The 27,758-nt window shown below is 37.3% G+C and overlaps 1 protein-coding gene across 8 annotated transcripts in view; it reads left to right on the top strand.

Moving 5' to 3' along the window:
* The window catches only part of CFAP74 (cilia and flagella associated protein 74), a 74,941-nt gene that overhangs the window by 34,800 nt on the left and 12,383 nt on the right, over window positions 1–27,758 (top strand). For 6 of the 8 annotated variants that reach the window (XR_014573217.1, XM_083802324.1, XM_083802323.1 and 3 more), the window contains 21 exons: window positions 508–598; window positions 1,936–2,082; window positions 2,735–2,833; window positions 4,678–4,782; window positions 5,922–6,095; window positions 6,620–6,730; window positions 7,936–8,038; window positions 8,750–8,907; window positions 10,320–10,530; window positions 11,208–11,369; window positions 12,416–12,589; window positions 13,986–14,104; window positions 15,685–15,751; window positions 16,149–16,238; window positions 17,007–17,208; window positions 17,481–17,593; window positions 18,351–18,473; window positions 19,586–19,707; window positions 22,555–22,683; window positions 25,726–25,813; window positions 26,396–26,569. Coding sequence is in view for 7 of the 8 variants with exons in the window: in XM_083802324.1 (XP_083658450.1) it covers window positions 508–598; window positions 1,936–2,082; window positions 2,735–2,833; window positions 4,678–4,782; window positions 5,922–6,095; window positions 6,620–6,730; window positions 7,936–8,038; window positions 8,750–8,907; window positions 10,320–10,530; window positions 11,208–11,369; window positions 12,416–12,589; window positions 13,986–14,104; window positions 15,685–15,751; window positions 16,149–16,238; window positions 17,007–17,208; window positions 17,481–17,593; window positions 18,351–18,473; window positions 19,586–19,707; window positions 22,555–22,683; window positions 25,726–25,813; window positions 26,396–26,569 (2,762 nt within the window). In the remaining variant the exon portion in view is untranslated. Of the gene's footprint in view, window positions 1–507; window positions 599–1,935; window positions 2,083–2,734; window positions 2,834–4,677; window positions 4,783–5,739; window positions 5,792–5,921; window positions 6,096–6,619; window positions 6,731–7,935; window positions 8,039–8,749; window positions 8,908–10,319; window positions 10,531–11,207; window positions 11,370–12,415; window positions 12,590–13,985; window positions 14,105–15,684; window positions 15,752–16,148; window positions 16,239–17,006; window positions 17,209–17,480; window positions 17,594–18,350; window positions 18,474–19,585; window positions 19,708–22,554; window positions 22,684–25,725; window positions 25,814–26,395; window positions 26,570–27,758 lie in introns of those variants that run through there. The other 2 variants (XM_083802328.1, XM_083802329.1) reach the window with 2 other exon arrangements.

Consider the following 27,758-nt stretch of genomic DNA (forward strand, 5'->3'; position numbering starts at 1 on the left):
GTTAATAGGCAACTGATTTCTCCAATTGTGTCTAAAAGTATGCTTATAGATGTTATGTCAAGTAATGTATCTACCATTTTACGGGTTATCATATATGGTATAGTGCTGAATACTGATCTTTATGTTAAGAAAATGTTCATAGGCTATTCTTTTTTTCACTGTCCTTTTCCCGACTACATAAATATTTAACAATATATAAATAATACTTATTAAATGAAGCTTAATAAATACTTCTATCTTCACTGCAGGTCAAAATAATGAGACGTGTAGCAGGGTGTTAATGTAAGATAAACACAGTAGACTTGGCATTTTCCTGCTTTGGTTTCCAGGTGTACTGTGTGATTTTGTTTTTTCTTTTTTCTTTTTTTTTTAAACATACACTACAGTAATGCTATAAAATGTCATCACTGAATCTCTATATATTTTGACTTGGCAGCAAGTACGCTAGCGCTTTGCATTTTGAAGCTCAAAGTCTCTTTATTAAACTGTTGTTTTATTTTCTATTAGAATACCAGCTTGAAGAAGAGTTGGCTGATAGTGGCAAGATGGGGAACAAGGTCACTTCTGAAGGAGCTGGAGACAAGTCTGAGTCTAGCATGTAAATAATTCATTGTTTTGTTAGCAGCTCTAACAACAACTTCCTTTATAGTGGTAATTTACCTTTTCCAGAGAAGGTTTGGTTAATTCAGCTCTATTTTTTGTCAGATAGATAGATATGCATAGATATGCATAGATGCATAAGATATGCATAGATAATATGCATTTATCTAACACAGTGGTTGCACTACGCTCATGTGGGTTAATCAGCTGCCCTTAAAGGAGCAGTTATTAGCCTGGGTGGTTTTATACCAAGCAATTTACACTTGTAAAACCCAGCCAGTTCTCTGTAATAATATGTTATGTTCGTATCCCTCTGTACTTATAGAACATTAGGAGTTGTTGGAAAAAGAGAATTTTGTCTTTAGAAGAATATCAGTGTTGGATTGTAAGTTTCTGAATACATACGGAGTTTTGCACCACTGTGTAAAGTGGATTAGCATAGAACTGGTGAGATGATAGGTTGATACCGCTTCGTTTTAAAGAAAGTGATAGAGCAGTTTTATTCCTGGTGAAATAAATTTACGTGTAACAAAGGTCATGTATGAAAAATAATTCAGTGATTTGAACGTGGCCTTAAGTAGTTGCTGCTCTCTTGACAAAGATCAAAGCACAGTTTGGCCTGCTTTGACAAGAGTCTTGATCTCTGCCCTGGAGTGACCTGGCATAGGGTTATAGAGCATGATGAAATGCTGAAATAATGTTTATTAATATATGTATGTGGGAAGTTGCATAGCACATATGCCTACTGCCAGTAAATGTTGACAGTGTTACTGTACTCAACAGAGGAAGTCAAAATATGCCAAGATGATTTTTAAAAATAAACAAACATCAACAAAACAAACAAACAACAACAAAAACCCACTACCTTCAGACCTTTTCTTTCTGGATGTTTAAATAGAGCAAAATGGTAAGAGAGATTACGTCATTCACAGACTGAAGCGTTCTATACAATGTTCTAAACTAATTTAGAATGTTCCCTTTAAAGTTTAAAGCTACTATTCAGGAAAACTGGAATTTGAAAACCTTAGATATAATCAAGAGGAGCTACAGGCATTTCAAAACAAAGACGTGTAATTAATGCACTAAATGTTTGAGTAAGCATTCAACATTAGATACTTAAGTCTGGAAAATCTTGGCTTAAGTGCATGTACTCAAGCTTTTTGTGCTGATTACCTTTATTTTTTCCTTATTATATCGATGATATTTGTATTGGTTTGCTAGAACACGTAAGCTGAAATAAAGAACCCATGAATGCATAAATGGATGATGCACAAACTTCACATAGCTTTTAAACTTGTCATGTTTTCATTATTCATCATGTCTTTCAATTCAAAGAGAGAGCTTGGAACACTGTTGGAGCGACATTAATAATATTGGGGCTACGAAGTATGCAGATAGAATTTCCGTATTAGCCTTATGCAGGAACCTAAAACAGCTCAACAACGTAGCCAAAGAAAAGGAACTTGTGGTCCAGAAAATCAGGTTAGTGTCGAAGCAAACATAAGGCATCAGCATAAATGTGCCATCAAATACTGGGTTACTTTACCTGTTTTGCATATGGTTATAGTAATAATAATTTACACTTTTGAAAAAATGAAACATTAATATTGATATTAAAGAAGAGGGGTTTGATCTGGAAGAATTAGATGCTAACTCTGTTACGTTTGCACAATTCTGCGGGTTCAACAGTCAGAAACAATAAGAAATGTTTACAATGATTTTTCCATTTAACTGTGATGGAAATGTTACATTGAAATTGGTGAAGTTACTCACATACTTTAAAATAAGCACCTGCTACGAGTGTTTTGCTGTGTAAAGGTCAAAAAACTTTCATTGGCAGCAAATGGATCTGAAGAAGACTAGTGTAAAAATGCTGTTTATGCTGTTGTCTTTTTTTTTGGTAATATAGATGAAGTCAGACTAAACTATTGATACCGTTCTGGATTTTTAGAAAAAATAATTGAAATTAACAGGGGCTTCTGAAGAACCTCGTAAGATCTAAAATTGGGATGGTGGTGGGGAGTTGGGGGGGTTGAAGGAATCCCAGCTGTGAATCTTGACCTTCAAAAAGAAGTGTTTAATGGGACAGAGCAGAGAACTTGGAAAATGTAAACAATCTGTTTATTTGTTTCAGAGATGAGCTGACTACCTGCCAGCTGCGGATCAAAATGCTAGAAAAGCAGCTGGAGTACGTAGACGATGAAATACAAAAAGAGAAGGAGGCTGACAATGCGTAGGTGGAGAATATTTCTGGATGCCAAAGACTACAGGCATCCGCTGTCTTTATCTGTGTGTAATTAATGAGCCAGTTTCCTTTTTTCACTGTGCCATGTTGTTGAACAATTGATAGAATATTTAAGCACATACATTGAGATGTTAATTGGTCAGTGACAAAACCCAACGGTATTGCATCTTGTGCTGAGAATGGCGATAGCTTGGAAGGCTGTTGTGATGCAAGCGCTGTTGTGCGTGTTGAGCTAGCCAGCAGAGCAGTGCATTCCCTCCCAGCTTGGTGAATGCTAATACTGCAGTCACCTTCCAGGTGACTTGGTGTTTTCAGCCGTAGCTCCTCCTTCTGAAATAAATAATGGTGCATTAGCTTGGGAATCATCAGTCTCTACGCCTTCAGCTCTAGAGGTAATACTTGGTTAGTTAAATCAGAGTGCCGTAAGAGGTGGGGATTTACAAATGGATAGGGAAGAGGTATGTATTTTAAAGTGGAATCTAGCAACAACTGGTTATTAGATCAGCCTCATTCATTACTCTCAATTATGTTTCTCAGTCTCTCAATCAATTCTATTCAGTATAATCAACCAATACCAGCATGCTATGCCACTTTCAGAGGTCATGGTTTTACCTCTGATAGCTATTCCAACCAGGGTTTATATGTATGCCATTTTTTAAATTGTTTTATGTTGTGAAATGCATGAATGCCTTTCAGGAGTAGTTCTGCATGCAGGAGTTGTTCTGAAACACTTTTGCTAGGAAGTAGGAGGCAATTTACTGTACTCCTCACATTTGGTTTAAATAGAAAGAAGTGGGTGGCTTGTGTACCAGGAGCCAGTGTATTGTGAACAAACTTTGCAGCTGCATTTTCTGACCTGTGTTATTCTTTAAGGTAGTGTATCAATGAATGACAGAATAAATAAAGGTAGGATAATTGCCAAAATGGAATAGCTGATTAAACAAAAATAATGAGTTGAGTGCTAATGAGACTTCTGTGGTGGGTGCTGGTACTCCCTGTTCAGGGTCTCACAGACACTCTTAATGAGTAAGACCAACGAAGACTGAAAAGCATTGTATGAGGTTCTCTACTTATGACAGGACAAATTGTGAGGACTACATGTGCAGGAAAATACCACTTTTTGCATTCTATTATATTACCAAATTAATAGTGAAGGAGGAAGACCTTGTGATTTCTGGCTTATGAAGCTCAAATGCATCCTGTTTCAACACTAATGAAAATACTAGCTGCCATTAACATTACTGACACCTAGTACAAAAGTGTGAAGCTGGAGTAGTAACTACAGGTGGAAGATCCATTTCCAGTTTTCATTTCCAGGATGCAGTTTGTTAATATAGTCAGTTCAGTGCCTGTGGATGCTGTACTACCTGTGCACTAATTTTCCTGGGTAGAAAATCCCAAGGGAAATAAGTGTGTTGCTACACTGCTGTTGTAGCCAAAGTACAGGGAGGATTATAGTGCCATTTTAAAGGTGAAATCAGTCATGGTTCTCTAGGTTTGCCTAAACTTAATAATGATACTTACTAGTTTAAGAAATTAGTTAAGAAATAGTTTAGTTGCTTTAAACTACTAGTCAGTGCTTTTTAAATAAATACTTCTCTGTAAATTTCAGATGATGTGTAATAGTTTAAAGAAAGCTATGTCTTTGAAGGAACAATGGACACTTAGAAAGCTAAGTAAGAGACTTCGTATAAATTAGTGGAATTCTAATACATAAATGTCAGCTTCAAGCCATTATTTATTGTTGCTGCTTTTGTTTGGGGGGTGATTTCTTTCTTTAATATTCATTAGTTCCATTTTCTTTCTCATTGTTTCTTTTTTTAACATACCAGCGCAGCCCTGTTCCGCCTACAGGCAGTGCACAGGCGACTGTGCACTGAACTGGAGGATGAGAAGGATTTTGAGTTGAAAATTGCTTTGACGCTGAAAGAAAACATGTAAGTGAGAGAATGAGAAAACAGTGTGATGGGAGTCAATCTTTATTATGCTCTTCGTATGATGTTTAGAGAGAAACTCATGAATCTATTAGAAATTGTTTGTAAATACAAGTCTACATGATTTGAGGTCATGAGGTTCACTGCAAAGCCTTTTAGCCTAAACTGTTGCATTGCTTAGGAAATGGATTTCTGTGGCCCAGCTCCTGAGTTTGTTTTTCACACATAACTTTATTTATTTATTTATTTATTTATTTATTTATTTATTCACAAATTGTGGCTCTAAACCAGTCCCAGTTTAATTGGAAAATAAGATGGACTAAAGGAGACCAACTTCTGAGGAAGCATAAATACTTCTAATTTATTCCTCTTACTGGTTCTCACAGGATGTAAAGGAAAAGGTGGAAAATGAGAATGATGGAGATGTAGTAGTACTTTGTATCTTTATGCGAAGTTGATATTGGTGCTTGCAACTGATTGCTCATACATACTACATTATTCATTTATATGAGACATAGTAAAATTGTCTTCCACAGAAGGTAACAGGCAAGTGTGTTTGTAATTTTGCACCAGAGGTACAACTACTGATGCAGCTACATCAGAGAAGATCATAAGCATGAGCTTATAGACAGGTTTAACCAAGTGATTAACAAGACTACAATACATTCTGCTGCAATGTTGTGTAATAGCTTTAAAATGCTTGACTATTGTGAGCTTAGTGATAACTAAATTAATCTGTTAATATGTATATGTCATATAAATTCCTGCAGCAAAGCATGGAAGAATAAAAACTTACAATCTGTCCTTGAAGTTATTTTCTCTTGAAAAGGGTGGGGGAGAAAGAGGAGGGGAGCTGTTTCTCTAATTTGTCTTGTATTTCATGTTTTCTGGGTAAATGTGAATGTAAAAGAGAAGAAGCTTGAACTTTTTTTTGTTGACCAGCGTTTTTGATGTCTTTAGAACTAGATATGCTGTTACCTGTGAGCCTTAGTCTGAAAGGTACAATTCCCATGTAAGTAACAGTATGGTTTAAAACATAAAAAAATGGATAGATTGTCATGTTCACTTAGCTACTCAGTAACCTCAAGTAAGTGAAAGAATGCCAATATTTTGGTGCAAACAGATCACACTTTGTTTTAAAGGCTTGAGATGTGGCGGATAGAAACTGAGCAGGGAAAATACGAAGTCCTCCATAAACAACTTCAAAAAGATGAGGAGGAGCTAGAGACTCAATACCAAGAAAAAGCAGAAGCACGGATTCGTAAGGAAAAAATAGCAGCACTGCAAGCAGAAGAAAATCAGCTGTCAAGAAAAAAGTAAGCGCCTACAAGTCAGACTCTGCTTCCTTTCTCTCTTTTACTATTAGCTAGTTTGTTATTTTAGGGGTTGAGAAGATTAGTTAATGGAAGTAATAGTGGTATTGTGTTTCTGAGCTGGATGTTGGCTCTGAAATATTGTTACAAGGAAAGAGAATTAACATAAGAATTGCTCAGTCTTGCAGTTACGTAGGTAAAGATTTCTGACATAGTCAACTTGCTAAAGAAAAAAATGAATGAATTTTGTCAGAGGAAACCAGGTTTATTAGATCAGACTAAATGCATATGTCTGCATTATTGTTGGATGCTTGGACCTTCTAAACTTGGGATCAAGTTCATCCAAACTTGGAGAGAAAATGGACACCAGTTTAGCAATTTGTAGGGTTTCTGAAAACGAGACTGTACAGAGGGGAGAAAACAGGCAACTCCATTTCAGAACATACTGATAGACTCCTCAACATTAGATATCATGATGATGCGATGAAGGTTTCTTTAAGCCTGTTGGTTTGCCTGTCTTTTTGTAGAAAAGAAGAGGAAGCCGAGAAAGAATATGAAGAAAGGCATAAAAAAATGCTTGAAGGAGCCAAAAAGAACCATGAAAAAGCAGTCTGCTTCCTGAGAAAAAGCATGGCAAGGTAATCATTAACTCCTTCTCTCCCCTTCCCTCCATCACTGTACTTTATCTGGTGTACAGCCATCTATCCCGTAGCCTTTGAGAAGTAATCATTTTTCTGCTAGAAGTGTCTTCTCTGTTACACTTGGGAAGTTTCTGCCACCGTGCCAGTGCTGGGAAGCCCTCAAATCTTACATGGAACAAAAGGACTTGAAAAAAGAAAATCCACTGGCAGTTCTAGTAGCTTAAGGGACTGTTTTTGATGAGATGCAGGGGATTCTGACCACTTGTAGGCATTAAAAAATTATATGAAAAACTTCTGTATGTGTATGGGTTATTAACTGTAACAGAATCCCAGGTTTGAAACTCTGCCAGGTTTGAAAGCATTCTGCCTTTCTATTATTACCTCTGAAATGTGGTAACATAGCTGTCTGGCAAAATAGATTCATAGGGCATTTCTCTGTGCTCCTGTTCTCTTACAGTGGATGGTAAATTAAATGTTTCCTTCATAGGTTTGTGTTTATATTATCACTATGATATTAAATTATTTTGCATCTAAAGAAACTGTAAGCATTTGTTACTTTAACTTGTATATTAGGACTTAATTGAAAAAGTGATTGAAATAATTGTGCTGTTTTTATGGTAGTTTATTTTTCCTTAGATGACACGTACAAACTCACAGTAATTAAGATAAACAAACTGAACCAAATCAGTTGATCTTTTTTGCTGAATAATGTATCAAATATATACATCTCAGTAATTATTTTCTAGTTTGCCATTAAATTAAGTGGGATACTCTTGTATCCCACTTGTGGGGACTTGATTCATGCTCACATATTTCTAGGTCGTACAGTTTCTAGGGTTTATTTTTAGCATGGCTACAAATGGTTGGCTTGTGTGAAGTTCAATATGTAATTGTTTAGATATCGATTATATGAGCAACACCTGTTTTCTAGACATATATCATAATGTGAAACGCATTCTTCGTATTCAAAATTTGAGTTGTTGAGCAAAATGGTTGAAAGCCTGTTGGCACTTTTAATTTGAGTGATACTGTATATAGAAGACTCAACTGTTCCACTTTACCCACACCCAGTATCATAGTAAACACAGAGACTTGCAGAGAGTATGTTTGGTGATATACACAATTACTATCTGTCAGGTTAAACATTCTAATACTAAAATCTTCCCAGGATTTGAGCCTGAAAGATTTTACTCTGCTTACAGAATTCATGAGGAGAATGCAAAGGAAGAAGTGAAAACTCAGGAGCATATGGAGAAAAGGATACAAGCTGTGCTCTCCCTGAAAAACAGCATAACTTCCAATAGGGTACTGCTGCTGTGGCTTAGATGGGGAATGAGGAAATTAACTTGTTAGACTGCGAGTTTTTACTGAAAGTAATTCCAGTTTTCACTGCAGAATTGTTGTGTGATGCTGCCATATCGTAGACCAAATCTCTTTTTAAACAGGAGAACTTAACTATAGGAGTAATGGTGTTAGTATGGGCAGTATTAGTATTTTGACACTTCTACTCAAAGAGTTTATTCTGTGAACAATCTAGCTGCTGAGGTAGGGTAACTTTATTGAAAATAATGCATACTACAAGTAATTCTCAAAACTTGGCCAGAAGTGTGCCCAGTTATTTAGATCCCCAAAGAAATACTTCATATGGAGAAAACAAATGGAAGAAAAACAGTTACTTAAGAATTTAAATAATGTAAATTAAGAATTTTAGAGCTAAGCTACTTCCCTCACCTGCTTGTGTTCTGTAGAGTCTGAGGGAGTGATCTTAATTTAATACTGATTTGATAGGAGCTGTAAGGGTAAAAACGTAGCCCTGACCTAGTCAGATCTTTCTGCATCTCCAGCATACATGGACTACTGACAGCTTAGTTGACTATTGTGTAGATCAAAAGCAAAAAGTTCTATTTCAGAGAAAGCTACCACAAATTTCTACTTGGATAAGGGGACCAAATTCTCTGTTTGATTTTCTTTAATATGTGAATCAAATATGTAACTGTGGTTTATTTGTTTTCACAGGAAAAACTTCAAGCACTCCAGGCTTGGAACAAAGCAATGGCCTTTAAGGCAAAGAAAGAGGAGTTGAAGATGAGGGAGGCCATCCTAGCAGAAGGAGGCAATGTTGCCAAGGAAATTTTTCTCCATAAACGACTGTTACAGCATGAAAGAGAGAAACAGTAAGTATTCAGTTCTGATACCACACTCCCAGTTGCTTACTGATGCTCATGCAGAAATACATTGGATCTCTTAATCAGATTCTGAAAACATAACATATATAGTACTATCTCAAGAGAGGGAACTCATTCTTGTACTCTGCATGTGTGATATTTGTGTAGCCTGTTATAAGCAACTTGAAATTCGAGCTTATGTATTATTCAGAGAACCAAAGTTTAGAGCCCGTGTTCTGATTACTGCAGAGGAGGTAAACTACCCCGGGAGGGCAATTCAGTGAATCTAAACTGGATGCCTGAAATAACTACTTCTGCGTTTCCTGAACGCTGTCCATATAAACACTGAATGGCTTTCTTAGGCTTTTACGGACCAGCTTTGGAAGATTGCACTGCAGTAAGGTCAGAAACGAAGTACTCTCCGTCCTGCTTTTTTGTTCGAAATCGCTCCTCTGCCTTTTAGCACAATTGACAGGAATGTGCCTGCATCTCCGCTCTCTAGTGCAAAACTTAATAATTTCATTAACTCCGTATGAAGATGAATTTGAGCTAAGGTACTAAAACAGAGGGCGGTTGAGGTATGTGTTTCTGCATACTGGCTCATCTACAAAGGCAGTAACCTGTAGCAAATGTTAGAGATTTAATAAGCAAAGGTTCAATAAGTATAAGTTTTGATAAATAAGGCTTCAGTCTTGATAGCAAAAGCGGTATTATATACATTCTAAAAATCCTGTTAATAAAACAAGTGTATCAGTTTGTACAGATCTGCAGGAAATATCTAGCTCTTTTTAAGTTTAATCTTTTGTCTCTTTTCACTTTGCTTGCTTTCTCCCTTTTACTGTTTCCCTTTGCAGGCACAGGGGAGCCAAGTTTGTTAGTCTTAATGTTAGCTGTGTTATTTGAAGAGGTGAAAGTCCGTATTAGAAAGGATCTTTAGCGTGCATAATATCTGTTGCAGAAAATGGTGTGTTAAGCTGCTGGTATTAAAACAGATTAAATGATCTGCCAAGTGTGTCATGGCAATATAGTCGTACACAGCTTTGAATTTGTATCTTCCAAGTTCAGTATGTATGGCCTTAGCTTTTACCCTTCTTTCTCTCTTTATTAAATCCACTGGATTTCAGATAGGCAATTTTCTTTACATTGCTAATTAAGTTCAGAAAATTATTTCAAAACTTTTTTTTCAGTAATGATGACTGATATGTTTGTGAACTCCTCAACTTCTAAAACGCTCTAATTGGATATGTTTATATAAATATATTTAGCTTCTGAATCCCATTGCATTTTTACACACGTTACCACTGCTCCCAATTCAAAGATGTAATGCTTAGCTTAAGGGCTCAAAAGAAACTGGACTGTAATTAATGTTATTAGTAAATGACCATGGTTGGTTTAATGTTTCTTAAAATATTTTATTACAGAGCTTTTAGAGAAAGGCAGAAGTCAAGAAAAATTGAGATTGTATCTCGAATTTTACAAGAAAAAGCATCCATTCGTAAGCAGAAAAATCGTCAGTCATGTACTAAGGCAAGTAAGAGTGGTGGTAAACTTAAGGATTCTTTACTGTGGAGAAGGAAAACATGGCACTATATTGAGAAGACCTGCAAACATCCAGCTGGAGCAATATCACAGGTAAGCAAAGGTCTAAGAATAACCATCTTTATTTTTTTGGTGTGTTTTTTTTTTTTGTCAGAAAGGTAGGAAGGTGAGTTTTTCTTCTGCTTCTGAATAGCACAGGCTACAACCAAATACCAGACAGTAAAGCGCAAGTGGAGAGTAATTTCTCCCATTAGATCTCTTGACGGTTGCTAATCTCTCTTTTCTAGTATTTTTATGACATAAGCTTCCTGCTTGTTTTTTGGTTTTGTTTTAATTGATTTGCACAATATTAGAGGGAGTACTGGCCTGGAAAGTAAAGGTGGGATGAATTGAATCCCCTGATGAAACTAGTGGTGTCATGGAATCTTTTAGGTGTTTTTAAAAATGGGGAGAGAGGAGTAGTTGTTGGTGGAAATAGCTAAACAACCAAGTCCTTGGTTATCATGTAATAGACAAAACAGTCAAAAAACTGCACAGCTGGTATTCCTGTGCCTGAGGCCTAGTTTCTAGGCTCGTATAGATGCTTGTTACTATAAGATTTTGTTTGAGTTGTGTGCTTTAGGAAGGGATTGACTTAAGTTGCCCTCTTCAGCCCTGGAGTTTTATAGACCAGTCACTTTGTATTAAACGATGTCATAGGAGGCTGTTAAAGTAACCGTCCTCAGGTAATTTCTAATGTTATCTTCAAAATTTATTTTCTCTCACAAAAGTTGAGGTGCTCACCAGCTGAGGAACAAGCCGATGGAGAGACAACTGCTTTTGTAGGAGATGATGTGCTCTGTGGAAGTGCTGAAGATGAGAAAGAGAAGGACAAGACCTTAGTAGAACCAGAGTTCCCTGGACTTTGGAGTCAAGAATGTGACTTGCAGAAGGTAAAAGTTGTGATATCTTCCCTTAAAAATCAGAAATAAATAGATGTGGATATGTATTTGTCCTGTTATTAAGTTAAAGTCTAGAAAACTTTTAAAATTATTCTTAAAAACATCTTAATGGATTAGAAAATTCTCATTTCCCTCTCTAGTAGTTATACATATCTGAGGTAATGATACTGGCAGGTGCTGTTTTATGAACCTTGCTTAAAAATAATAAACCGTTTTTGCAGTTAACATGCAGTCTTTATTACTTAAATACAGAGATTCAGAGATTCAGATGTGAGAAAGTTATCAGGATACTTGCTGTTTGACACTATCTTTGTAGTTTTCTCTTAAGGAGAAAACAACACTTCAATTTTAGTTCAGAGATATGTGAAGACATATATCACATCGTATTCACTTGTTTGAGTTTTAAAACAAACAAAGAAAACTGGACATGACTTTCTGTTGAATTGGCAACACAGATTACTTTATGTGGAAACAATTTCTTCTATCCCAAGCTAGGCAAAGAAAAGTATATTTTCTCCAAAGCAACAGTGTTCCATACTTTAAACAGAAGTAAGTAATAAACAGGTAGAGTGGAATTGTGTAGTTACAATCTTAAATGTTATTCCAAGGTACCCTTCCACATACTGCTTTTTTGAGATGTAGATCTTTAAGAGCAGACCTCAGAATCCATCAGAAAGGAGCAATGTCAGTATGTATCCATGTGCTTCAAATGAAAGGAGCACTGGACCATAACTGAAATGTTCCAGTGAAGTTAGCTGATTCTCTCTGAATGTTTGTTCAGGAAGTGGAGAAAATAACCCATTTGCTGCCATTAAAAACAGAATGTTCTGGCATTAGATTCATATAATACAAAACAATTGAAAATAAGTTAAGTTCTTCATGTACAAGTTGGGAAGCTGAGTTTGATCTGGAGAGCAGCAAAGGCTGGCCAGATACTTAAAGATTCTGATCACAGAAATTTCTACCTTGATCTACAGATTCTATGATCACAGTTACTTCCTTAGGTCACAGTGTTTTTTATTGATGCTCCTTATTAGGTACCCAACGAAGACACGGATACAAAGCAGCTGGCTCTGAGTGTAATGAAAAAAGAGATTTTTGAGAAAAAAATGGAGGAATTCCAAACTACAGTTTCTCACAAGCAAATAGTGTCTGGTCATGAACCTAGGGGACGTACTTTCTATAGTAAACCAAGCTACATTCATTTCAAGGTTAGTGGCCATTCTGCAGTGTCTAACCCTGCCTACCAGGAGTAAGTTGGATAGACAGCTAAGCACCACGCAGCCACTTGCTCACTCTGCCCTCACCCAAGTGAAATAGGGGAAGAGGAAAACTTGGGGGTTGAAATAAAAAGTGTTCAAGTAAAGTGGAAGAAGAGAGAGAAAATGAGCAATACCAAGGCAAATGCTCAGCACTCCCCATGGGTAGACTGATGCCCAGCCAGTTCCCAAGCGCAAGGTGGCTAGGCATCTCCCTTTTTATTGCTGAGCACGGTTATATGGTGTGGAATGTCTCTTTGGTTAATTTGGGTCACCTGCCCGTTGTCTCCCCTCACAGCCTCTTGTATTCCCCCCAGTCTATTCACTGCAGGGGCAGGGTGAGAAACAGAGGAGGCCATGACTCTGTGCAAGCATTGTTGGGCTGTAGCTGAAACATGAGTGTATTATCAGCGTGGTTTTGGTCACAAGTCTAGAACACAGCACTAAACCACATGCTATGAAGAAAAACAAGCCCGCTACTGCCAAACCCAGTGCGTTGAATTGAACAGGTGTTTAGTCAAACCTGAAACAGTGCTTGCCTTTTTCTCTAGCAATCTCTCAGGGAAGTTATACAGTCAGATTAACTAAGATGATTAGTTTTAAATACAGAATAGTTCCTTTATTAAGGAAATTTAAATAATGTTGGAAAGATGAGCAAATGAATGGAACACAGTCTAACAAGATGTTTCATCCTTTTAAAAGGCAGTACAACTGTTACCTATGTATTATTTGTACATACATTATTAATATAAGATAATGAAGAAGGCCATGATTTCCACTGTGAAGTAAAGGTTGCAGTTTGCAAGTGACTATAATACTATACTGGTCAGGAAGAATCTGAGTTTATCAGTTTATACCTGCATTATAATCTGCAAGCATAAGAAAGTACAGTGTTCTGCCTGTTTTTTACTTTGCACTCGAAAAGGCTGCCAGTGCAGCCTATCAGGTAGTAATTGGAACTGTCAGAGAGACACGTGCTGCCAGGCAGACAGCCTGCAGGGCTCTGCTTGTCTTGTGGTAGTGAATACCCAGTTATACAACTTTCATGGCAGGAAAATACAGACCAGCTTGGCACGTTAGCTGTGCGTACACCAACATAATGTTGCCATGTCTATGAAGTATGAGTTACCAGCTCTATAGGTTGTATCTTTGAATTGGATTTGTTTGGAGCAGGGCGGTGCTTTCTGAGTTTATACAATACTTTGCACTATAAGCATGACTGCGGTAAAACTAGTTGCTTTTGTCATTACATGTGTACGTGCTACTTACTGTAATTCATACCTTGTGTGATATTCCTTTATAATGTGATATTCCTTTATATAACACACCTTGTGTTTGGTATTTTAAGGATTTTGATGTTGGTAAAATCTACAAAAAGAAGATAGTTTTGACAAATGCATCCTACAGTGTTAACTTCTGCAGACTGGTGGGAATCAGTGAATGGCTGAAGGACTTCATCACCATTCAGTAAGTAAAATTGACCATAAATGAGTAGTTTCTTTTACCTTTGTACCACAACAGGAGATGTAATCAAATTCCGTAGCAAATTAAGATAGATAGATCTTCATTAGATACACCTAAATTATATTCCATCCTTGGGTGATGTGGAAAAGAACTGTGTCTCAGAGCTGAGAAGAGACTTACAATCTGAGCTGTATGTATGTCATTGGCTCCTGTAGTGGTCAGAGGGTGCAGTCCCTAATCTGTGGGAGGCAACATACACCCATGGATACTGCTAGCCCTGAGCAAGTAGAAAGCTTTTTTCAAAAATGTCAGACCTGTTGAAAAACAGGAAAAGGATCTCCTTGTAGGTACAAGGAGGTAAAATACTTTTGCCAGGTACCTAGCAACAAATAACCTACACCTATTTTGAAAATACCCAATATATCTAAGCTTTCGTGGTGTCAGCTGTTTACATCTCTTGCACAGTTACAGACATGGCATTCGAGAACTTATTTCAGTGACAGATGCTCTATTTGCCAATGTAGCAGCAATATTCTAATGCTTAAAGAGCATTATTACATCTCAGTGCAATGGCAGTCTGTAACAACTCATTCTTAGTGTAGTGTTTCCATGTGTGTTTGTATATGTAACCCATGGTGTTTGGCAGCACATGCTCTAAATCAAACTTTTATTTTATCAAGGTAATATTTGAAATAGAAGGGGCTATTCCTTCAGGTCTTTCTCAGGAGAAACTGGTAGTGACCTGTTCTGAAGCTCAGCATACAGCAGCTTTTTTGCCTGTCTGCTTAGATTTTAAGTTCCTGTATCATGAAAAGTATTCCATTTCGGTTTGAAAACATTTCATCCTGGTTTTGGTGTTTTTTAGTTCTGATTTGATGCGATTGTGGTTAACATATATGTTGTGTTTCAGTGTGGCCCAGTTTGCTCAGGTATTCCCATGGCTAGCAACATCCAGTTACCTATTTTCTCTAGCCTGTTTTCATCAGGCAGAATAGGGCTCTAGTTGTGCCTTAGTAATTTCATTTAGAGTGCAGCTGTGAGACTTCTTGTCTTCTGATGGGCATTTTGTTTGCATCCCAGAGACCATGAAATGAGGCATTGAAGTGACTGACAGTTGCTATTCAAGATAATTTTGATGCCGCTTGCAGCAGGCAGCACGTTCTCTAATCATTTGCAGCAACCTGCTTTTTTCCTCTTCATTTCCTTTTTGGATAGTGGGGATGTTAGAGTAGTCAAAATTGATAATGGAAGACTGCTTCCGAAGTGTTAGAATAGGTGATTGCTCCATAGTATTAGTAATAACGTTATTGAGCTACAGCTTCACCAGTTGCCTTGTTTGTAAAGTGAACGCAATAATTCTTTCCTTTTAAAAGCTTTCTAAGACTTTCTGAGTAAAACCTCAAAGAATCAGCCTTTGCTGTTTTATGGTTACACTAGAGTTCTGTAGTTTTTCATTAATCTGTCCCTTGTGCTGAATTTCTGGAGTAATAAATTAATCCAAATGGAAGAGTATTATATAAATATTCTTTGCCATGTTTCATAGATAGGTTCAGTTTGGAATTTTATGTTGCTTATCTCCATAGGTTTGAGCCACCTGGCAAAATGTCTCCTGGAATATCCTGTGAAGTAGGAGTAACCTTTAAGCCAGCGGTGAGTGCACCTAAGTGATAGTTACACGGTGATGAGAATCCTACTGTAATCCACTAGCCTGATTAAAAATATATTTTTTTTAACTGTTAACAAGAGAACAACCTACAATTCTAGAAGAGGTACTGTTGTACCTAGAACTCTGTGCATGTTCAAGCACTGTTGCATTGTACTATGACGTTTTCTAAGGGTGCGTTTTAGAATAATGCTTATCAAAAGATATTGCCCAGCTCAAGTTAGCCAGGCAGTTAACAAAAACGGTCTTGAAGTGCAAACGTAGAATCTGTAGACATGCATTTTAATGTGTTAAAGAATGAATAAAAATATTTTTCATCAGACTTGATCAAATAGACTGAATCTTGCAAATTATTTGGCTGCGGGCTTTGTTTTTGTGTTTTAGATAGATGAAAATCTGGAAGGAGAAGTCATGTTTATGGCCCAGACAGGTTCTTTTTCTGTTCCATTGAAATGTACAGCCAAGACATGCATTGTAAGTCACTGCTTAAATATTTTCAAGTCAGTGTAACTGCAGAAAACTTGAGATAACATAAACATTATTTAAAATATTTAGTAAGAGGTATTTATATTTCTTTTTCCCTATTAAATGGATAGTCTCTTCACAGAAAACAATTTCTTAGCTTCCAGCAAGACCTTCCCAGTATTGGAAGCAGGATACTAGCAAGTTAACCAAGTTGTTCATCTGTTTGGTGCTTGAACTTGAATCGTACATCTTTTGTTATCACATACCCAGTAACAAAGTTGGTGAAAACTTGGCATAAAGTAGCATATTACTCTTTGTACTGGTTGTAAACCATGAAAGCTCAGGGAAACGAGACAGGAGTGTTTAAAAACTGATATGTAGTCGCTGTATGACGTTGAATGCTTGCTTGGCAGCCTGATGCTAGTAAGACCATCTTACTGTAGTACAAGAGTAAAAATGCTGAACTGTTTTGTAAATATTGTCTACATCCAGAGTAACTACCTGAAGAATTAAGAAAGCTGCTACTATGAACAGAATTTAACCTGTTGTTCCCACTGTCATATAGTGGACTGAAATGCAAGTGGCTCAGTTTAATTGTTCAAATTAGTTGGCTTCTACAAAAAGACAGAAGAGTGCCCATAGTTTGTCATTATTTGATAATGTCTTTGAAATGATGATAAGAACTTTGAAGTCCTATTCTTGAAAAGGTGGATGCTTATTTAATTGACATGGCTGACTATCTAGGGTAGTAGTAATGAATAGTTTATCTTCCTACAGCTGGCACTAGATAAAGTGCTCATTGACTTTGGCACTTGTGTGGTGGGAGAGACAATTTCACGGACCATCAACCTGACAAACACTGGCGCTTTGGGAACAAGATTCAAAGTTCAGGCGTCAGCAGGTGACAGTAGTACATGCAGAGCAACAGCAAAATCTTCTCCTGGAAATACTGCTCTTAAAGCCCAGTTTAAGCTTTCAGGTGAATCTGCATTTCTAGGTATAACAAAGTCCAACATATACATTATCCTCCTGAAACAATATTGTTATCCTGCAATGGGAAGCTTGGTGCCTAATATGGACTTCTGGACTAGAATGAAGTTGTATGGCTAAATAGAAGTTTGTTTCTAGACATTTCCATTTTCCTTCCTTTGGGCTACATTATTGGGTTTGCAGTATTGACCAAAATCAATGTATTTGTGCTCTGATGTTTAGTGAATAGATGCACAATTCCCATATTTCTTTTTCCTTCAGAACAACTTACGCAAGGTGCATTAAGTTTCAGATCGGATCTAGACACAGATAATGCACGTAATTTAATGGAACCTTCTCCTGAAGAAACATCACAAGAAATTATGCTGGGAAAGGTAACAAATATCCTGAGTTACAAGATTTTCGGCAGTCTAAGCCTACATCAAAGGGAGTTGTCTTGACTCTAGTGTGAAATGCTTAAGCACACAGTCAATTTCAAGCCCAGTATTACAGTTAATTGTTAAAATGAAATAACGTTACGTATTAGTCCTTTATTTTGATTTATAAAAGTATTTGAGCTGAAGGAGTTTCCATATACATTTACATTTCCTATAATTTAAGTTTTTTTGTAGTCAAACTGATTGTTTCGGCTGTGTCAGTTCACTGTTATATGAAGTCACGAACTTGAGCCATATTGAAGAATCTATGCATAAGAGTTCAGATACTAGCTCTTATTAGCATTTATAGCTTCTTCCTATCCATAAAAAGGCAGGAGCACTTCACACTGCATTCAGTAGCCCTAGGCAGCTTCTTTATGTATTAGGTACATATTCACCAATATGATGGAAGCACTTTGGTTAACCACATAATCTACCTGTCATACAGAGTTTTGCAGTAATAAGGAACTCAGTAAGATTCTGACCATGCCTGGCTGTGAAACCATGGCATCGCAAGCTTTTTCCCCCACAACAAACCTTGTAAGGAGTTACTGATACATTCTTCCCTTGCGTAGTTTATTCCGTCTATGGAGTGAGGTGTAGTAGTGTGTTTGTATAGTAAGAGCATAAACTCCTTCTTTATTTCATTACAATTTAGGGCTAATGACAGTAAGAGAGTCTGACTTTTATTAAAAATGTGTTACTTCCTGTTTAGGTTACTGAAGGGGAAATTGGACCCTTCAGCTCCGTCAAACTTCAGATTATATTTATCCCAGCTATCCCTGGGGCTGTACGGGCAGAGTTTGTGATCATGTTTGACAACTCAGACTGCAAACCAGTGAGTGAATTTCTGCAAAACTTTCTTCAAAACACTGCTGAAATCCTACTTCTACCAAGAATTACAAGAGCTCAGCTTCTATATTAGAACCAGAAGAAGCAGGTAGAGGACAGATATGTTTGTAGACGTAAGAAATAACAATGAGGGAGCTTAGAATTACAGTTGTAAGTCTGAGCTGATGGTAGGTAACTAGAAATCATGTCCCTTTTTTCTGATGTGCTGTGGTTGTCAAACCTTTTGAGTCTCTCAAATTTCTATGCAAGTCATCCCGATATTCCCATTTTATCAGGCATCTGGAAAATATCTAGTGTCCTGGATATAGAGCTGAATTTATTTTCTTTTATTCTCAACCCACACAGTTTATTTTCTTTCTGATACATCAGCATTGGAATTATCTAGCATGCAGTAGTGAAACTGATGTGTGAAGGCTGGGATAGATGACAACTTTAGTTACCGCTTTAGCATATTTTAATTCTGCATTTTAGCGAAAGCCAAATTCTGCCTGGGAACAGTTCACAGAAGCTTGCCAAAAAAAAAAAACCCACCACCTTCCAAGAAGCTCAGTAGGCCAGTCTTGGCTCTCCCCGTGGTCTACAGATGGAGTAGTCTGCAAAAGGAGCTGCAGAGGCATGCTGCAGCTTCCTGTGGGTACCCTTTCTTTCAGCCGTGGCAGGGAAGGGTCATTTTTCTCCATGTTTGAGCTATGTGGTTGCTGAGGTTAAACTTAAGATCTTTATAGGAAACACAGCACTACAGCCATTATTGTATTTCTTTGCTGGATAAAATAGCAGCAGTCTCTTGAATTTCTGAATTGTAGCACGTTCACTTAACACGTTAAATATTTCTTCTCAATATCTTGGGCAGCATGTTCTTCCTTTACATTTTCTGGCAAAGAATCCAAATGGAAGTATAACTAATTGTTGTTCTGTGGCACAGTAATATCTAGGTTTTATTTTACAAATGATTTCCATTGCTTTGTCTAATTAATGTACCTTTAATATAATACATATTTTAGTCAGGTGTAGTTTATAGCAAAAATTCTTGCTCTGTCTAGATCAGTAACAAATTGAGACTGATAAAAATAAGTACACTCTTGATTTGTGTATTAACAGTTGTGCTTTAGTGCCATTGGAGTTTCTGTTGATGTACCAGTTTGGGTGCCCAATCCCAACATTGATTTAAAGATCTGTATGTATGACCGACTTTACCAGGACCGTGTTGTCATTCAAAGCAGGTAAGCTGCCTTCTCCAGCTAACGAATGAGATCTTACGTCACTAGGTGATGTGCTGGGGTTCCACTGTGTCAGACCCATCTGGTTGTCACAGGAGGCTGATGAGCAGGTTTGTTTGGTTGTTTGTTTCTTGGCATTTCAGGAGGACATCCTGACTACAAGCCCTCTGAATTCTACACTGCTGTGGAAGTTGAGATTGGGTAACCTGCTGTGTTAGATACCCAGGACCAGCAGTAGCTGTGAAGTACCTGGGTTAATTCATGCCTTCCCACTCCTGTAAGGTCCCCTGTGCTGTGCCTGGTCTGTGATGTAACTGTTAAGCCCCTAGGGAATAGCAACCCCACTGAGTTTCATCATATGCAATTGCACACGGAATGTGCAATAAAGATAAACGTGTCTAAAGTTAAGTGCACAGTGGGTATAATTGGTTCAGCCAATGAATTTTATGAAGAATTTGTATTGTTATTATTTTTTTTATTTCTCACTTATTCTATGTTTAATTAACATCCATTGGAGACTTAAGATCTGGAAGGCAGCCTTCTGTCAACTGTTCCTTATTGAGAAGGTCAATCACCAGTCTTTCCAGACTTGGGATATGATGCTGGATAAATCACGTCAGTCCTTTTGCATTTCCTATAAAATAGGAAAGATGCAACTTTTCTTAACCCATACAGGTATTAAGGACTTAGTATATGTATTTCCATAGCTTGGATCAGTAACGTCTGAAGACTTCTCCTGTTTGCACTGTAACAGAAGGATAATGTTCCAGCTCATCGTCTCCCAGGCATTTCTTGCTGTAATGCTCTGTTATGTGAACTTTTACTCTGTTAATTGTCTTCAGGTGCTGGATGTCTTTGCTCTAACTAATGCAGTCACTATGAAATGCTTACTGTTCCTGTTTTACCAATCTGCATATTTTAGGCTCTGTTTAAACAAGGTTGGGGTGGGTTTGTGGGAGGGTGGGGGAGAGGTTGGTTCTGTAGAAGGCATCCATTCTAAACCTCTTACCAGAATTGCAGACTGCAGAGCTTCTTCACAGTTGGAAAGAAATGAGTAAAGCTGTTATCTCTGAAATTCAGCCTACAGATATGAGAAGCACAAGTTATGTAAGGGATTTTACTTGGTCTAGATAACCCAGGGATAAAACTTAAAAGTATAGAAGCAAAATAACTATCCTAATGAAAACTTAAGATTTCAAAGGTGTCACAAAGATAGAAGCTGTCAAATCGCTTCGGCCAAAATTTCTTAACTGAAAGAAAAATCAACCTACTGATCCTTTGTTAACTTGTGGTAAATTAAGAGCACTTAATAGGTAATACGCTGTCCTTGGCAAATCAAGTCTTTGATTTATCCCACTCTTCTCTCTAACTAGATGGGGAGAGAAACAAACCTAAAACTTGTAGGGAGATGATTCTTTAGCTTTTGGGGGTGAAATCTGACCCAGACTTGAGGGAGATGATGTGTTAGAACAGCCTTTTATTCACCACCAGTACACACAAACATCTGACAGAAGCAGAACAGAAGGAACTTCTGTACCTGGCCGTATCATAGCGCTGCTGCTGCTATTTATGATACTGTAGTCTATAGCATAGGTAGAAGATAAGTTTTCAAGGTAGGTAAATAGCTTTGGCACTTCAAGTGGCCCAGCAAGCTCTGTAGAATTACAAAACATTAGTTACTTTTTTCCTTTCTGGTCTCATAGAGTACAGTAATCGGGAAGCGTTATGCAGCATAAAGGGTGTCTCACCTGAATGCTCTCCAATATAAATCACTTTGAAAAGTAATTTCATTGGAGGTTATAACATGCACTGATGTAAAGAACTAGTATATAGCTCTCTTAGACTGTCAGCAGCCAGAAATCATTCCAGGCTCCCAGTACCTCACGCTGTGGTTGTTGATTTAGAGCAGGCCATCTGGACTGACAGCTTGTAAACCAGTCCAAGAGAAGGAAAACGACAAGTGAAATATTTGTAAATTGCTTGGCAATTTTGCACATAGGCATAAAATTCCAAAGCAGGGTATGGTTTGTGGCTATCACCCTATTGTAGTATGGCCAGAATTCAGTAAACTGGGAGATGCTTCCTAAGCTTCCAATATGCCATTCGTAGGGCAGATTGATCACAAGTAGTGTACCAGAGGAACTGGCAGCAACAGTTTAGCCACAATAGGACTTCTAGCCCTACAGAATCTGCTTTTGGAGGCAGAGGAGACGTTACAAGAGATCTGTGAATTCACACCTATTAAAAAGAAGTCACCACAGTTTTGGGGACAAAAACAAAGCAGCTCTGTCGGTACGTTTCCTGGCACAAGAACCTCCCCCTAGCACAGCTGAACTTGTGTAATTTTCCCTACCTGTGCAGACTTAATTATCTGTGGTGAAAGTTTTTGAGATGACGTGGATGAATGGAATTCACAAGCTGGGTCTGTGTTGATGGTTTAGGTATGTCATGGCCTTTCAGGTTCATTCTTTGGATTCTTCTGACTGCGTAGTGGGATGTTGGTCAGTGTTGGTTAGCAGCTTGCACAGCATTGAGGCATTCTTGGCCCCACGTAGCGGTTGCTGGTCTTCATTTTTCTGTTTCTCAGAGTACCATTGCTTGAAATACAGCTGGGTTTACTTACAGTAATTCCAAAATCTTGTTTGCTATACTTAACATAAAAGACTACAAGTGTGTGATTTTGCTGTAGCAGTTTTACACACCCTTCATTTTCAAAGGAAGCTTGGAATAGTTATAATTGTAATGTAGAGCAGAGATGCAAGAGGGGGAGAGGGAACCAAGCTCCAGCGTTGCCGAGATGGCTTTGAGGCTACTGGTACTCCCATCTGAGCATGTCTGATCTGCTTGCAGAGCAAAAGCTACACTGCGTCTGAAGTTTGAAGTCTGCAAAGAATTGAGTAAGCATATGGAACTGCTTCCGAAAACAGGTTACATTCAGGCTCAGTCATCCTTCACTGTGCAACTGAAGTTTTTGCCCAGGTAACCTAACAACATTAATATTTTTGGCCTATAAGATAATGTCTGTAGGAGGCTGGTCGTGCAAAATCTGAGCAAATCAAGTATTATTTTCTTCCTTCACATCTAATAACTGTAGCAGGCTGGACTTCACACTGCTGGTGTCAATGCGCTCCTCTTCTACCTCCTCTCCCCTTAAAAGATGCCAGATGCTCAAGGAGGAAATTAACTTGGATCACTTACCTGTGAGGAAATGCTTTTCCTGTGGCGACAGCAGCAGTGTGAAAATCTAGCAGTTGTGTTCCTGATAGACTGCTTCCATTTCTGTGGGGAAGCTAATCTTACACAAAAGAGAAGTTTTCAAGGCAGGTGGCTACTTCACGGATCAGTGATTAAATCATTTCTGGACAAGCACTCCTGTCTTGCTAGGTAGAGTAGGAATGGTTGGACTTACGTCACCCATGTATATTTTCTCTAAAATATGAATATATTGATCTTGAATTTAATTTGGCAATTTATATAGCATCTTCAAAGATGCTAAAAGCCTTTTTGCAGCAAGTTTTTCTATTTCACAAAACATCTGCATATACAAACATAACTCAGCCATAGAAACAAAGAATTACAATTTTAAAAACGTAAATACAGTATCTCTTATTCACCATTGTCAATTACATTTACCGTTCCATTGTCATCCTAAAGAATTTAGCAGGACATGTCTCTTCAAATATAAATTAAATGATAAATATTAATTGTGGTATACAGCCAAAATACTTCAGTGGCTTCTGCAGTGATTGCTGCTGCTAACCTTGCTGCTTTTTTTGTAGAGGTTATTACTGGTGTGTGTTTAGATTTTCACTGATGTGCTCAGCATCTCTGGAAATCAGACCCAATTGTAAATTGAGAGTCTAAGTACAGACATCAAAGTTCTCAGCAGGTTAGCATTCAAGGAACTAGAAGTATTTACAATTCTCTCAACATATCAAATCCTATCAGATTACAACAGTAACCATTATGACGACATTCTTCTGTTCCTAAGCTTCAGATGCTGTAAAGCACAGTTATAGTTACCAAGTGGATAGAACCATAGCTTGGATTTAGAATATTAATCTGCCTTTTGAAAAATGAGGAAGTTTCAGAAGGGAGATTTGATGAGATTAAGGCATTTCTGACACACAAAATAAGTATCTGACTGTTTCAGTATATAGATCATTTTAAAAGGCCTAACACACCAGAGAGTATGTGTATGTCAGAGAAAGATGAGCTTGCTCCAAGCTGATGTAAAGTACTGAGCTAGTGACACACTTCTGCAAATGCCTCCTCATTGACTTAAGCTCAGTTTTCTCAGAAGAAAGAGCAGTTGTATTAAAAACAACACAAAAATAAGAAGTAGTGTTTATTCAACAAACCCAAGTCAACAGACAGATGACTGAAGGCCCGGGAAGCTCTCCCAAGTATTCTGTGCACGCTGAAATGCTTGGTCAGATGTTAAAATACTCATATAACTATCTGGGTGCTTGAAGCAAAGACACATTTTCTGCTTATTTCAAGGCAAGTTCTCTAATCTGCTGACTTTGAGCATTCCCAAATACTGCATCTTTTACTTTTTCTGTATTTGGAAGTAGTCCTGCAGATGCTGGCAGTCTAAATCTGATTGGTCTCTTATGCTTTTCTTTAATTGCTTTAAAGCATGAAGATGCCATTTTCAGAGAGCTATCTGAAGGATTTCAGTACCTCTTCCCCAAGGCATAGCAGCTAATTTAGAACCCATCGCTGTGTATGTACAGTTAAAATTATTATTTTTTTCCCTCTGGAATATTTTGTTACACGTGAATTTCTTCTGCTATTCTAATGTCCTGTGACAAAACGAAGCTGATACTTTATTCCTGCTTTATATTTAATTCTGTTTCTTATTTTCACACAAGTTAGCAATCCATTTGAAGATTACCTTCTAAAGTCACATTTTAGACTTGCAAAACAAAAGCCAGCAAGATCTCAGATCAGCATGATGATTGTGAGTGGGTGCTATTTATTCTTTAACAATTCTTTAATAATACATTAAAAAACCTGCACACAATTCCAATAGTAGTAGTAGGAATATTATTTCTGTGGAGACCTAAAAACAGGAAGCAATTCACTCTGATTCTGTAAGACACCAGAAATAGACCAGCAGAGCTAAAAATGCTGGAGCTTTTGTATTGTCCTGGCTTGAAGCTCTGAAATTGAGCTTATGATAGCAAGATGCTTCAGCAAAAGAGAACTCGCATATTTCTTATAAATGACTAATCTGGTATATAATCAGACACTATTGGTCTCCAAGTTTGTTTCACTTTATTTATGTCTCGGTGCTTTGTGATCCAACCGGTACTGCCTCAATTGGCTGGTAATTAACTAACATTAGTGTCAAAAGGAAACAATTGCCTAGGTCGGGTTGGTTATGTGCTGTGACTGCAGCAAAGATGCAGAAGGCTAATGCTCTGTTTATGAAGTCAGCTTTATTTTTTTCAGAATTTTAAATGACTGTTTGGATTATGTTTTTAGAAGAGCATCAATGGGTGCAGTCTTCTGTGAATAGCTCCCTTAAACTCCTGTGCTTCCAAAATTTCATCTTTAAAAAAAAAAATCCACCATTGATATGTAATTTCATTGCTAGATACCCTTGTAATCCATGCACACCTGCTCAGAGCAGATTGTCTGGATGTATGCCATTCTATAGGAAATCTGTGACAAGTCCATAATATTTCTGATATGACTACATTTCTTTTCTTTTTTGGAGGGGGAGACAGAAGATAGAACTTCATAGGTCGCTGTAAGTTTTTGGTTGGCATTTTCTTTTACCATTTTCCCTAATACTTGTATGTGTAGGGCATACAAACTTTTAGCTGGTCTTGACATTATTGAAGCGTCGGAACGGGTGCTTAACCAGAAGAAGAAAAGTTGTAGACCTAAAGTAACAGAATTTTTTCCTTTGGTTCAGAAATGTACCCATCAAGAGCTTATTATTCCCCTTAGCTAGAAAATAGGCAAAATATTTTTATGAAATGGAATGTGTGTTTTTTTTTATTTCAGGCACTCTCTTCCTCAAGATGCAGGGAGCTATTTTAATGAAGAGACGAGTGTTCTGGAAGTTCCAGTGACAATACTGATTGCAGATAAGGTTTGTAATTTCATTTCTTATGCCGGTTATTCAACTGACAGTAGATGTAAATCTGTTATTGTAGTTAATGTTCACTTAATGATAACTAATCTTACTTTAGTAGTTGAAGTCCTATGATGATAGTAAAAGGTGCTTACAGTGATAATACGGATCTGGTGATATTTTTTCTTGTCAGCATGTTTAGAATACAGAAAGCTTAATCCTTTCTAGTTAGCGGCCATTTATTCCCTAGTAATTTCTTCTGTGACAGAGAGCTCTCAGATACCACAGCACAATTTCTTTATTCTTTTCTGTACTGCAGATGTAGCATATTCTTTGAGTTCGTTTCCTAGCGATGCAGGTGTGATTCCATCCTAACATGGAATTTGAGATAACTACAGCGTGGTGGTTGGGTTTTTTTGCAAATGGATTATTTTTGAGGAACAATGAGGTTGAAGTTCAAGATTAGATCTGTCACATTAGTTACTGTCAAGGAATATAGTAGAACAACTTTTTTGTAGTTACCTTTTCAGTGATTTTTCAATTAAATCCTGTCCTCACAATGCTACAGATATTTACCCATTGCTCTTGAATTTGTTTCAGACTAAACAAGTTAATTTTACTGTCCATGCAATTGTTACTACTTCTGAATTGGAAATTAGTCCAGCAGAAATCGATTTTGGATACTGCACAATCTATGAAGCTGTGCAGACAAATGTCACACTAACAAACAAGTCCATCTTGCCACAGGAGTTCGGATTTGTGGAACTTCCAGAAGTAGGTGGTTATCCCAAACACACCTCTTCTTGTATTAAAATATAGTTAATTATTATGAAATGTTTCAATGAAAGTGTAAATAAATCAAGACTGGTTCTGATAAACTAGTGGAAATATTTCTACTAGTGGTGCTGGGGAAACATGAAGATAAGTTCTGAAATATATGGAAATTTCACTTTGATATACCATAAACATTTTCCAAGCAGTATAAATTTATTCAACGAGATTTTACTAGCCTTACTTATAGAAGATGAATAATTTTATCCTGTTAGAATGCCCTTTTCTTCCACCAAGAAATTTACTAACAGAGTATCTGGTGTCTTTTGCACAGTTTATGTCCAAATGTCTAAACTCTTTGCCCTCGAAGCAGGATGGCTGTGTCCAAACTGCTTATTAGGAATCATCCCCTGAACCATGCTTAAGCATTTTCCAAGTGACTGTAAGTTGACAAGAAAGCTAAATTAACCACAGGAGCTGCCAGTTTCCTGAGGGCTTGGTCTACCGGATTATTATTATTATTATTTGCAAAAAATAAGAGTTGTTCAAGCTTCATAATGGCATGATGACCACAGTATGCAATAGTTTGGTATGTTGGAATTAGAGCTAGAAGGAGCCTGACATTTAATTATGCATTCTCCCTTTCTCTGCTATTTTAGGGATTAAAATCGAGTAGTTAAGTGAATCTTAAGTGAAGTCTTTGAAAAGCTTTAAAAAGTAAAGCATTAAAGCTTTACTTTGCAGGATGTGTTTCATGATTAAACTGTAATGGTAAGACATTCCTGAATCATTACCAACTAATATAAACACAGAACAATACACATTTGTAGATATTATACTGGTACTTGTCACCGTGGTATCTGCACATCATACAAGCATCAGCTCTTCAGAGGTACAGGGGAGCAGTTGAGATCTTTATCATATTTCATTCAGTTCTCTATGAATAGTAAGTAAACACCATTAGAGAAAGGTGATTACCATAAACAGTAAGAAGCCAGGGAAGAGATTCTAGTGAAGTATGAGTTAATAGATTTAAATTTCTGCCTTTCAAGTTACTCTGAGATTAGAAATTGGCAAATAATAGTCACTGTAACTCACATGAAAGCTTCTCACTAGTAGAGTTCTGTTTTCCTGACATTTGTACATTTAATAACAAAGTTTTCTTATCTTGACAATATTTTCTTGTTAGTCT

Source organism: Anser anser (assembly GCF_964211835.1).
Source record: "Anser anser genome assembly, chromosome: 17".
NCBI lineage: Eukaryota > Metazoa > Chordata > Aves > Anseriformes > Anatidae > Anser > Anser anser.